This window comes from Eriocheir sinensis, chromosome 54 (genome assembly GCF_024679095.1).
Source record: "Eriocheir sinensis breed Jianghai 21 chromosome 54, ASM2467909v1, whole genome shotgun sequence".
NCBI lineage: Eukaryota > Metazoa > Arthropoda > Malacostraca > Decapoda > Varunidae > Eriocheir > Eriocheir sinensis.
In genome coordinates this window covers 8,275,503-8,288,265 of record NC_066562.1, presented here as the reverse complement: position 1 = coordinate 8,288,265, position 12,763 = coordinate 8,275,503, and the positions used below count along the sequence as shown (strand labels likewise).

Genomic DNA, 12,763 nt, shown 5'->3' with positions numbered 1-12,763 from the left:
TAGTAGTAGTAGTAGTAGTAGCTTACAGTATAGGTGGAACTTTGAATGCTACAATAATTAGTTTTTAAGAAATTTCAATGCTACAGTAAGTAATAATCCTAAATAATCTTTGCAGAATATACGTCATTACTAGACATACATTTTTATTAATGATGTAGTCTCCCAGTATTACAAAAAGAAAACGTGTAAACTTGTGCATGAGAGAAAACGTAAAACTAGTACATTCTTTACTAGATATATTCATGTTTTAAAAATCGCATAGTATCCCAAAAACAGTAAAAGAAAACGAATAAACTTGTGTAAGAGAGAAAATGTAACAAGAAATGGAGGACTAAAACAATATATCAAACGTTGGAAATATACATAAAGGTGGTGATGGCGGTGATGGTGATATATTGGTGAGGCTGATAATGGTGTAAAGGGAATGGTGATGGATGGATAGTGACGGTAGTGGTGGTGGTGGTGGTGATGAAGTTGATAATAAGTAGTAGAAGATGATAGTAGTAGTAATAGTAGTAGTAGTAGTAGTAGTAGTAGAGGCAGCAACGGTAACTAAAATAAATAATAACATCAGAAATCGTCGAAATATATATAAAAAAAGAGATTAAAACAAAAATAAATAGATTGAGAGAGAGAGAGAGAGAGAGAGAGAGAGAGAGAGAGAGAGAGAGAGAGAGAGAGAGAGAGAGAGAGAACGAGAACAGTACTGGTTTCAAATTCCTCCCTTCCCACGGCCTCACGGGAAGGACACGGTTTGAAATCACTGCAGAGATTGGACACGGAAAAAATATTACTTAAATGCACCTCCTCCTCTTCCTCCTCCTCCTCCTCCTCCTCCTCCTCCTCCTCCTCCTCTTGCTCCTCTTCTTCTTCCTCATCATCCTCATCTTCTTTCTCCTCACCATCATCATTTTCACTGTCTTCATCTCCATTCAATAACAAGAATATGACTAAGAAAAAAAAAATGAGAGGTAGAAAGAGAATTCGTGATATTGTACTTTAAATCATTTCTTCTTGTGGCTATTCTCTCAACTCTGTATTTTAATTGAATTGCGTATATATATTTTGCGTACATATTTTTTTCATCCTTTTTCCTTATATATATTTTTGTCCTTATAAGTGCCACCTCTAACAATGAGCTAGCTATTTAACATCTTCCCTTCCAGTAACATTCATTTATAAGCATCAAATACACATAAAAAGCGACTAAATAGGAGGATGAATAAAAAAATAAAACTATCTCCCCGCATCAACAAGCACTCGTAACTACATATTTGCCTATCTGATGAAGTACAGAATGAAGTAGTAGTAGTTGTTGTTGTTGTTGTGGTTGTTGTTGTTTTGTTGTTGTTGTTGTTGTCGATCTGGTTCTTGTTTTCTTCTTCTTCCCTTCCTTCTTGTTCTTTTTTTTCGTTCTTGCTTTTCTTGTTTTCATTGTTCTCGTTCTTCTTTTTCTTCTTCTCCGTAGTAATAGTAGTAGTAACAGTAGTAGTAGTAGTAATAGTAGTAGTAAAATAACGGTATCAAACTATTGCTTATCAAGAGGAAAGAAATGCATAACGTAATACTTTAGTCTCCCTTACATCACCCACCATATCCCATAACGCACACACACCTTCCATATCCAAAGCTTAGTTACGTTCCCCAGTCACATTTTGCACGCACCTTCATACGTCCGAGCACACACCTGGCCAAGATCTAATTAGTTTTACCTGTCGCACCTCCCTTCTTACCTGGCTCACCCACGTAGCGATTTACGTGGGAACAGAGAAGTGGCAATAGAGATGATATGATTTATAGGACTACGTGGGAAATACCTTATCAAACTTCATCTTTCGATTGTGGTAGATTGGGATTTGACAGCCTTCCCTGTGGTCATCTGAGCTGCCCATTCTCATAATCCCATGGCTTATACACCCACATTTGATAAGGCCTTCGTAGAGGTTGTGTTAGTATCTCCATGGGTAGTTTTATGAGCCTAGTGATAGTTTGACGAGACTTCTGCACCATGAACGTGATTAACTCTCCTGGGAACCAGACTCATCTCCTCTGTGGTCTTTGGAAATGGTTGATGGGGTGCTGAAAAAGAATGTGCGAACTGCATTCTTGGTCGTCATCCTCGGTAACAGGAGGAGGAGGCTTTGATAACTGTTACGTTTGCGATATACGGGACTGTTACCTACCTTTCGAGAGAGAGAGAGAGAGAGAGAGAGAGAGAGAGAGAGAGAGAGAGAGCGCTAATCCCTCCTCCGGCAAAAGAAAACAAAAGGAATGGCAAAAACAAAACAAAAAAACAAATATACGCTATGCTTCCCGAGAGAGAGAGAGAGAGAGAGAGAGAGAGAGAGAGAGAGAAAGAGAGAGCTAATCCCTCCTCCGACAAAAGAAAACAGAAGCGATGGCAAAAACAAAAAGGAAACAAAAACAACGAAAAAACGCTAAGCTTCCCCTACAAAAGAAAACGGAACTGACCAGCGGCGTGCTCCTTCCCTCCTCCCTTCCCTCGTTTTGTTGACCGGTCCCTTGATGGCCGCTAATGGATCGCGTATTAAGGGCAGCGTCATTGTAGGGGGAGGCAGGTGAAGGAAGTTTGTCTCAGTTAAGTTTTTTTTTTTTTTTTAGGATGAAGGTGATGTTGATTTGTTGATTTTGTTGTTGTTGTTGTTGCTGTTGTTGTTGTTGTTGTTGTTCTCCATCAAGTTCTTGTTCTTCTTCTTCTTCCATTCCTTCTGGTTCTTGTTTTCATTCTTGTTTTCTTGTTTTCCTTGTTCTCGTTCTTCTTTTTCTTCTTATTCTCCTTCTTAAAAGTAGTAGAAGTAGCAGTAGTAGTAGTAGTAGTAGTAGTAGTAGTAGTAGTAATGGTAGTAGTAATGGTAGTAGTAGTAGTAGTAGTAGTAATAGTAGTAGTAAAATAACGGTATCATTATCATTACTTTTCTTCCTACAACACAGTAAATTGGACCAGTGCATTACTTTATCATCGCTACAATTATTTCTCCCATCATTACCACGTACTCTTCTCGTTACCAGCCTTATCTTCCTCCAAATCATAACCCCAAAACCATGATCGCTTCTGCCCCTATGATACCTGTTACTCCTGGCACACTTTTACCCGCCGTTGGCCGCCTCTACGTCCCAACCCAACACACTGACCCCGGCCGTCCAGAATTGTCCGGAGTCTCGCAGGTGGACCGTGTGAGGTAGCGGACTTCACACAACAGATGTAGTGTGAAGAGGGATGTGTATGGTGGGGGTGGGTGGGGGTGAGAGGGGGTAATAAAGGAGGACGTGAAGGAGGAGGAGGAGGAGGAGGAGGAGAGAAGGTGGTTGAAAAAGGGAAGAAGGGAAGGAAAAGAGAAGTGGACTAATGTGTGTTTGTAGGTGTGTGTAGTGGTGACGAGGTAGTGGTCGTGGTAGTGATAAGTCGTACGAGGCAGTGAAAGATAGTGCAGTGATGGTGGTGGTACGGTGGTGGTGATGGTGGTAAAGGCGATGATAGTGAAGACGAATGAAGCTTTATTAGGAATGGTGGTGGTGGTGGTGGTGGTGTTCGTGATCCGTTACCATCCTTTTCTTAACGGGAAGGGACGCGGTTGGTTGCTAACGATCATATGTAGTACGAGAGAGAGAGAGAGAGAGAGAGAGAGAGAGAGAGAGAGAGAGAGAATAAAAAGACAAAAATACTAGATAGGAAGATAGAAAGAAGGCAGGAAGGAAGGTCGAAAGAATACTAACAAAAGAGAAAGGAAGAAAAGAAGAAAGTTAAAAAGGAAGAAAGAAAGAAAAGAAGAAAGTAAAAAGGAAGAAAGGAAGAAAAAAATGAGATAGAGTAAGAAAGGAAGAAAACCAGAAAGATAGTAAAGAAGAAAAAGACACTAAATGGAAGTAGTAAATTAGTTATAAGCACAGAGAAATAACACAAAGATTGCACATTCATCAAAATACATCTGCCAACACGTAAAATAATAATAATAATAATAATAATAATAATAATAATAATAATAATAATAATAATAATAATAATAGTAATAATAATAATAATAATAATGATGAATAATAACAAAAAGAATGAGAAGATGAGAACGAAATATATATAACTACACAAAACCACCACCATTACCAACATCACCACCAGTATTAACTCCACCACAAGGTATACCACTGTCATCACCACCACCACCACCACTATCACCACCACCAACAACAACCTGACACCACCACTATCACCACCACCAACAACAACTTGACACCCACCACCACCACCAATCACACCCCTCCCACCACTGTAACCACCACCACTACCATCATCATCACCAACACTACCATCACCACCGCTACAGCTATCACCACCAAGATCCTGACACCCACCACCACCACCACCACCAATTACACTCCTACTACCAATCCAACCACCACCACCACCATCATCATCACCAACACTACCATCACCACCTCTCCTACCATCATCTCGACCCACTCATATTCGTGCACAGTTTGAAATGGAAATACAACACTATCATCACCACCACCATCACCACCACCCTCTAATCCCAGCCCAAGATAATATTACTGTTATTACGTAATATAAATCTCCGTCCCACTGACAGACACCCATCAGGCTCCTACATAACACACAACAGCTTGGCGGCGGCTCACTACTGCATTATAACAAGCGAGTGAGCGGGGCGGCGTAACTAGCGTGTCTGGCCCGGAAGCTTTGATGGAGTGTAGTTATCTTAATCTTGCTGGCTCGAAGATGTCTGTATAATTTTAAAGAACCTCACGAATGCTTGTTATTAGCTGGTTCTCGATGAAACTAGCAAGATTTTAATGTTTTTTTTTGTCGGTGAATTTTGTAGACTCGCTGTTTTGTTTTGTTTTCCCTTACAGAATCGAGTTGAATTTCTTGTGTTTTCCCCTTACATAATCTCCTTTCAATACATAACCTCACCCTTCACAAAATCCCTTAGCATCTTAGTACACGCAACATCCCGAGGTATACCTGACAGTTCTGTTTGTTTAATGAGTGGCGACGAGCGTTAGGCAGAGCGTGTGAATATGCTAAACGGACGCAAGAGACACGCACATCTTGTTGATAACTCTCTCAGCAAACACACGGCGGGGAGAGGAACAGTTGTATGGAGGGGGGGAGTGGGATGATGGGAGACACGGGAGGGGGAGATGGAAGGGGGATGAGGAGTGGTCACCTGTCAAATTGTTCTCTTTTTTTTATTTATACAATACATCTTAAGCTTTTATTGAGGATTTGCCGGTTAAAGGACATATGGTGAGTCCCATCTAAACACCGGCCATTTGCTCAGCTAACCTACTAATGAAAAATAGATTATTATTAAAGTTGTTATTCTGTAGGATTCGATATTTCTTTCTTTTTTTCTTTATTGTTTATTTTTCAGTAGAATTCAATGTTTGCAGGATTGATATTTGTTCTAGTCAGATTTTATGCCTTTCAACAGAATATAAATTTTGTTGTTTTCAGTACCTATCGATGCTTTGAGAAGTAAATGATAAAATTATACAAAACTAGTCAATTTTTATGTATTATTAAAATGATTTTCTTGTATGCGAAATATCATTTATTAACGAGGAAATACATGCAATCGTAAATAATCCATTAATATATACGGTACATACATAGATACATACATACATACATACATACATTCATACACACTGTACATTAATAGATACACCTCATTTTTATTATAGTAGTAGTAGTAGTAGTAGTAGTAGTAGTAGTAGTAGTAGTAGTAGTAGTAGTAATAATAATAATAATAATAATAATAATAATAATAATAATAATAATAATAATAATAATAATAATAATAATAATAATAATAATAATAATAATAATAATAATAATAATAATAATAATAATAATAATAATAATAATAATAATAATAATAATAATAATAATAATAATAATAATAATAATAATAATAATAATAATAATAATAATAATAATAATAGTAGTAGTAGTAATAATAATGCCTAATTTTTATTCATAACTATATACATATACCACTATTACTATTTACCAATCTATTTATTTGTATACTCAGTTATGGAGGGTATTCTTAATCATTATTTGTGTACGGTATTTTCTTTGTTTTTTTCTTGTACTTTTCGTCTGTGTTGGTAACTTGGAAATATTGAAGTCTACGGTGATATCATGCCCAGTGAATGAGGGAGGAAGAGGAGAAGGAGGAAGAGGAAGAAGAGGAGGAGGAGGAAGAGGATGTGGAGGAGATAGAAATGAAGGAGGAGGAAGTGGAAGGAGAGGAGGAAAGAAAGAAAAGGAAATAAGGAATAGAAGAGAGAGGAGATAAGAAGGAAGCAAGTAGGAGAGAGAGAGAGAGAAAACACATGAGGAAGAGGGGAAAAGGTGAAGCAGGAAGAGGAGGAGGAGGAGGAGGAGAGGCGTCAGGTGCAAAGAGAATGTGTCAGCGCGGCGGTAAAGCGACGGAGTATAACAGTACCGTGTGTGTGTGTGTGTGTGTGTGTGTGTGTGTGTGTGTGTGTGTGTGTGTGTGTGTGTGATTTATTACATCCCCTGGCATTTCTATTTTTTTTCTCTATTCTATTCTTCACACCATTCCTGTTACCGTTGCTTCCCTTCATGTTATCCTTTTCGTATTTTTCTTTATTATTATTTTCGTGACCAATATATATTTTGTTTTTATTAAGGAGGCTGCAAGAGGACAGGTAACACAGCTAATCAAATCTATTCTTACCTGTCACCACCTGTCCTTACCTATCTCTGAGTGTACTTAACCCGTCCGCTGTGACTGGTGCGGATTCGGCCTTCACTGGTAGCCTGGTTACTTATACTCCCAGATTTTTCTCTGCCTTTGTGGTTGGATAGTGGAGTGTTTCCCATGTGGTATCGGTATGCTGGATATTCTCTCCCAAGGTGCAGGACTTTACATTTATCCCCATTGAATTGTAGCAGCCACTTTTTGTTCCATTCCTGTAGCTTGGTGAGGTCTTCTTGTTGGAAATCCGCGGTCAAGGGGTTAAACACTTGCTGAAGGTAGTCATCATATTGGAACTCATCACACACACTCATCAACATACTCTACATCAACCGCACTGTTAATGAACCAGTCCTTTATTGAATCTGAATACGGCAACCTTAATAACCCAGTAGCAGCGATGGGCCAAATTTGTGGCTTTACCGTGTACCAGCGACGAGCCAGATTTGTGCCATGATATAAACCCCCAAAAATAGATGATACATAAACTGATCATAAATGCGTTGATATGCGTTGTGTGAGTGATGATTTTTTCTCATATTTCTCGCTTAGAGGGGCCTTTAAGAAACATGATCCCCGCTGATACCGGGTTAAACTATATCTTGTACCGGCAGGCGAGACTTGAACCTGGGTCCTCCGGTACCTAGCGCCCACACACTGACCACACCGCCACCGCCACGGCCTCCCTAATGTCATGTTCGTCTTATCCGCTTCTCTGACGAGCTACTTTCACTGTGTCTGTAGCTCCCCCTTAGACTTTCCCTGTCCCTCCTCTCTCCCCGTCACCGTATATGTCTGTCACTGTCTGTCGATGCTACTGTCACCATCCCTGTCAGCAGCTGTTCCCGTCGCTGTCACTCCCTGCCCTCACTCAGCCCTTGGCACTCCCCTCCCTGGCAGTGTCGGGGCAGGGGGCGGTGAGGAGCGGGGGCGTCCGTGTACAGGTGTGCGTGTCCTTGGTGCCGCCTCCCCAGGTGCTCGCACTCACCTGGTCGTCTGTCCGTCCAGCCTCCGTGACGCCCAGAAGATGCGCTAGGCTGACCCTGAGGGGGGAGGGGGGATGGAGAGAGAGTGAGAGAGACGAAGGGACGGATACAGACAGACAAACAGACATATAGGCAGACAGATAAAGACAACGGCAAAAGACAGGTAAAAAAAATATAAATAAATAAATAGTTAGAAGCAGAAAAAATAAATAAATAGGGAGTTAGATAGATAGATAGAAAGACAGAGAAAGACAGATAGATATAGATAGATAGAGATAAAAAAACATATATTACTTTCAAGCATAACTCATTCATAACACAACAACCAAACATCACCATAATCTTACATACAATACCTCGTCAATACTAATCCTCTTTGTACTAACTAATCTCTCTCTCTAATCTTTCACACACTAGAGAACAACCCACACATCGCAGTCCCTTGAATGAGCTCCCGAGGTTACATCAAGTTAGGGTGAGAACAGAAAACGACTCATGTGGCGGAACTGAGCAGGGACTAAAGTATTTGAGTATGTATGACAGGTGAGAGAAGAAGGTGTTAGTTGTAGGAGTAGTAGTAGTAGTAGGAGTTGTAGTAGTAGTTGTAGTTGTAGTAGTTGTTGTTGTTGCTGTTGTTTGGTTTGAATTCACGTGTTTAAAAATGCAAAAATGAGAACAGTAAAAAAATAAAGGAAAAATTAACGAAAAAAACGAAAAAAAACAACAAGACAAAGAATAAATAAGTAAATAAATAAACACACAGATAAAGAAAATAGTAGCAAATAAATAATGAAGAAAATAAACAGCGAAAAAAACGAATTAAGACGAGAACACAAACACCAATAAAACAATAAAGACACTAATACACAAATAACACAAATGACACAAATAACAAATAAACGACACATAAATAACGAATAACAAATGACAACCAAATAATATAATAACAAACAACACAACACAAACAAACAACAAACAACACAAACAACAAACAACAGCACAAACAACAAACCCAGCACTCACAAACTCAACCTCCGGAGAGTGGCGGCGGCGGAGGGGAGGGAGGAGGCGAAGGCGGGCAGCTGCAGGGCCTCACACAGACGCATCCTCAGGCACTCCCTCCTTCCCCCGCCCCCCCATGACCTCCACAGGCCGTTCAGGGACGTGGATATGACCCGCACTGTCTCCTCCGCATCCTGTGAGAGAGAGGAGAGGAGTGGAGGTAGTGGAGGAGGAGGAGGTGGTGGTGGAAGAGGAGCAGGAAGATGGAGGAAGGAGGAGTGATAGTAGTATTAGTAGTAGTAGTAGTAGTAGTAGTAGTAGATGTTGTAGGCTTAATCATTTAGTTTATCCTCATCCTCCTCATTCCATCCTCCTCCTCATCTTCATCATCATCATCATCACCAACACACACAGTCATACTCACCAAATCCTTCACATCATCAAAGGTCATCTCAATCCCCTGGGTCACCGTGGGGAGGTCAGAGAGGTCAAGCTCCAGGGTGGGGTTGTCTGGGATGCTCCTTTTTGATGCCCCGGAGGCTGCGAGGTAAAGGATGTAGGAGAGGAAGGCAAGGAAGGCCAGGCCGGGCAGGATTACCAAAGGGTCATGGTACTTGGGCATATACTGCATGTAGCCGTAGCCCCCACTATGCCCGTAGCCTCCACCGCTGTGCCCATAGCTGTCCTGATGCCCATACCCACCTCCTCCATGCCCCTGTCCATGCCCACTAGCACTGGCAACATCCCCATATCCTGAGTGACCATATCCATTGGTCTCGTACCCATATCCACTCTGCGATCTGGGTTTTCTAAGGCCTTGATGTGGGTCCTGTACGTGTCCTTGCCCAGTTTCATCCGTATTAGTATTCCCAGCGTCCCTATTTCCACTTGAGTCCCCGTATCCAATGCTCTGGTAACCATGTCCAGTTTTTGAGCTGCGGAAGCCCATATCACTGAAGCCATCGTCCTGGGTATCTCTCGGTCTTCTTTGGGGATGGTGAGACTTCTGTTGGTGTCCTTCTTCCTGCCTGTGTTCATATCCGTCTTTTCCTTGCCCGTGTCCCACTCCTCCAAGCCCATATCCACCTCCAATACCCTTGTCCACATCTTCATTTCGCGATCTGCTGAAATTCAAATGATCGGAATCCTTAACCTGTACATCCATGGGTCTAATTATGACTTGTTGTTTCTGGATAGCCGGGAGTCCTACCAGGTAAAGGATCTGATCAATCTCCTCCTGTAGGAACCCTGAGGACAGCATAAGCTCCTCTATTGTGTCCAGTTCGTTCACAAACTTCATACTTTGGTTGTGGAGGGCTTGACCTATGACCTCTAAGCCTCTAGGAATCCATATCTCCGTCACAGTCGTAGGATCTGGAAGGATATCAAGTAGAGGTCCTAAAGGATACACTTTAGTCCCTAGGGTAGCGTCTCCCAGTCTTTGCAGGAGGTAGTGTCGGAGGTCAGGATGCAAGGAGAGATAGGCAGTTCGAAGGAGCGTCAGGTAATCCTCCACGTCCATCAAGGAGTAGAGGAGAGAGAGTCCTTCATGGTGTCCTTCGTCGGTAAGCTTCCGAAGTATTGACCTCATATTGGCTCCTATGGCCTTGAGTCGCCTCCAATGGGTAAGAGGGTCATCTGTGGGGTCAGTGCCTGCTTGGGGTCGTCCGGGGTCATCTCTGTCTGTTTGGGGTCGTTTGGGGTCATGTAGAGAGTAGAAGGACCCATAATCGGCTTTTGATATTGAGTTCAAGTGATCGAGGTCGTTTCCAATGGGTTTAGAATCTATATAAGAGGTTCGAATGCTGTTTCCTTGTGCTGAGCCATAGTTTTCTTTACCTATTGAGTTTAAGTGAGCAGATCCCTCTTCAGTAGGTTCAGAATCTATATCAGAGGATCGAATGCCATTTTCCTGCCCCGAGTCTCTGTATAGTCGTGCAGGTGGAGGAAGGGTCGTGATGGGGAGGGTGATGGGGGTGGTGGAGTCCTGCCCTTCACCTCCCCTTCCCATCTTCACCGTTCCTATCATATCGTCGGTTAGGTGAGGGATTTGATCTGTTCTTTTTTCACTTTCGTCTATCCTGGAATTAAAAGATTGACAAGAGTAGTTATTATAGTAGTAGTAGTAGTAGTAGTAGTAGTAGTAGTAGTAGTAGTAGTAGTTATAGTATCTTTGTTATCATCATTATTATCATCATTATTATCATCATTAGCATCATCATCATCACCACCTCATACTCACACATCATCACCACCATGGCCTAGACGCGACGCCAGCACACCACCACCCACCACCATCACCACCATCACCACCACAACAGATCTCATTTCTCTGGCTATGATGTCTTGAGTGATCTGGAAGGTAGAGGAAGGGAGGGATGAGAGAAAAGGAGGAGGGGAAAATGTTGAATATATATACGTCTAAAATTTTATTCCACCATCTAGTTAACAGCCTTCCCTTGTGCCATTTTAGAGCAGCTGTTTTTTAGTCTGTAACTTTTATTTTTCATCTGATGTTTTCTTTCTTGTTTATGGGTTCTGATATCTGCTATTTTTTTATTCCAATTGTCTTTATTCGGTTAACTTTTGTCTTTATTTAATCCATTTACAGTTTTATTCCTCATTATCCATTTGCATTATTTTTTTTCTTATATCCATTCTAAGTTTTTTTCTCTTATCTTTCTTTTCTTATCTATTCATTTTTTTCTCTTATTCATTCTCTTTTTTTTTCTAAGCCATTTATAGTTTTTTTCATCCATTTACATTTTTTTACCCATATATATTTTTTTTTATTCTCTATCGCAGTTTTCTTCATCCATTCACAATTATCTTATTATCTTTCCTTTCTCATCCTTCTCTTCCTTCTCCTTCTCTTCTCCTTCTCTCATCCTCTCTTTTCTTACTTCCCATTCCCAGCACTGACATCAATCACTCCTCTTCGGGCACTAACTAATCTCTCTCCCACGCCCTTCACTGCCTCTAATCCATCACCAATCATCATGCCAGAGAGAACACGCCACTCACACAACCGCTAAATTGACACCAAGGCCTGCGTGCGTGTGGGTGTGGGTGCCTCCTGTTAGCTGTGTTAGTAGGACAGAACGCGCTGGGGAAGTGGATTAGGTTATCAAAGAATTGCGGGACCGAGTGTTGGTTAAGGAGTGTGACAGTGCTGATTGTGACGGATTTTGTAGCTGAGAAGATTTGGATACGCCCACCGATTTTTTTTTCTTTTTTTTTTTTTTTTGGTCACACGCACTCACTCACTCACTCACTCACTCACGCACGCATTCACTGTCAATCTATCTGTCTATCCACCTATGCCTTCCTTTAAATCACTCACTCACTCACTCATCCACGCAAGCACTCACTCACTCACTCACCCACTAACTAACTCGCTGTCAATCTATCTATCTATCGACCTATTCCTTCCTTTGACTCACTCACTCACTCACTCACTCACTCTCTCACTCACTGTCAATCTATCTATCAATCCACGTATTCTTTCCTTTGACAGAATCCTACTATCTATATCTATCTATCTATTTATCTATCTCTCCCCTCTCGAAAGATTCCTACCCTATAAAAAAGATTGAAATAGATTAAAAAAATACTGGAAACAAACAATTGGCGACGCTGATTACTTAAGAGAACAATACCTTTATGAAATCCCAGACAAGGAGGTTTGAAGTCCTTGATTATCGTGCCCTACAGGTAACACACGCGTACACGGACACTCACAGAGACAGACGAATACGGACAGATCACAAAAGAGCCAGCCATCCGTCTCTTAAGCTGGGCAGGGCTTGACTAACCATCTGACTGGACTCCACCACATACAAACACAGTCCCACCCCCTCACCTGCCCTGTGTTTGCATTACCTGAGTCAATACAAGCTGGGTCCCGCCTCGCCTCTGCCTCCTGCCGCCACTACCGCCCCTGCCGCCGCCTCGCCAACGGTACACCTGCCTGTTAATGAAGCGATCAGCCCAGGTGTTTCG

The 12,763-nt window shown here is 41.6% G+C and overlaps 1 protein-coding gene across 2 annotated transcripts; it reads right to left on the bottom strand.

Annotated features, from left to right (window-relative positions):
* Window positions 1–6,368: 6,368 nt before the first annotated feature.
* LOC126983700 (uncharacterized) lies at window positions 6,369–12,602 on the bottom strand. 2 transcript variants are annotated; one of them, XM_050836747.1, is made up of 5 exons: window positions 12,421–12,602; window positions 11,004–11,116; window positions 9,186–10,842; window positions 8,783–8,955; window positions 6,369–7,816 (listed from the first exon to the last, which is right to left on the bottom strand). In XM_050836747.1, exons 2-5 carry the CDS (start codon window positions 11,087–11,089, stop codon window positions 7,645–7,647), a joined length of 2,088 nt encoding a protein of 695 aa, XP_050692704.1. In that variant the 5' UTR covers window positions 11,090–11,116; window positions 12,421–12,602; the 3' UTR covers window positions 6,369–7,644. The 2 variants fall into 2 exon arrangements, with proteins under 2 accessions (XP_050692704.1, XP_050692705.1); XM_050836748.1 differs by lacking the exons at window positions 11,004–11,116; window positions 12,421–12,602 and having other exon boundaries at window positions 9,186–10,892.
* Between the last annotated feature and the right edge of the window lie 161 nt (window positions 12,603–12,763).

Coding starts and splice junctions, on each gene's coding strand:
- LOC126983700 (XM_050836747.1), bottom strand. CDS start 11,089: ATGAGATCTGTTGTGGTGGTGATGGTGGTGATGGTGGTGGGTGGTGGT. Junction 8,956..9,185: donor TTGATGATGTGAAGGATTTG/GTGAGTATGACT, acceptor TCTCTCTCACAG/GATGCGGAGGAGACAGTGCG. Junction 7,817..8,782: donor ACTCTCCGGAGGTTGAGTTT/GTGAGTGCTGGG, acceptor CTCCCCCCTCAG/GGTCAGCCTAGCGCATCTTC.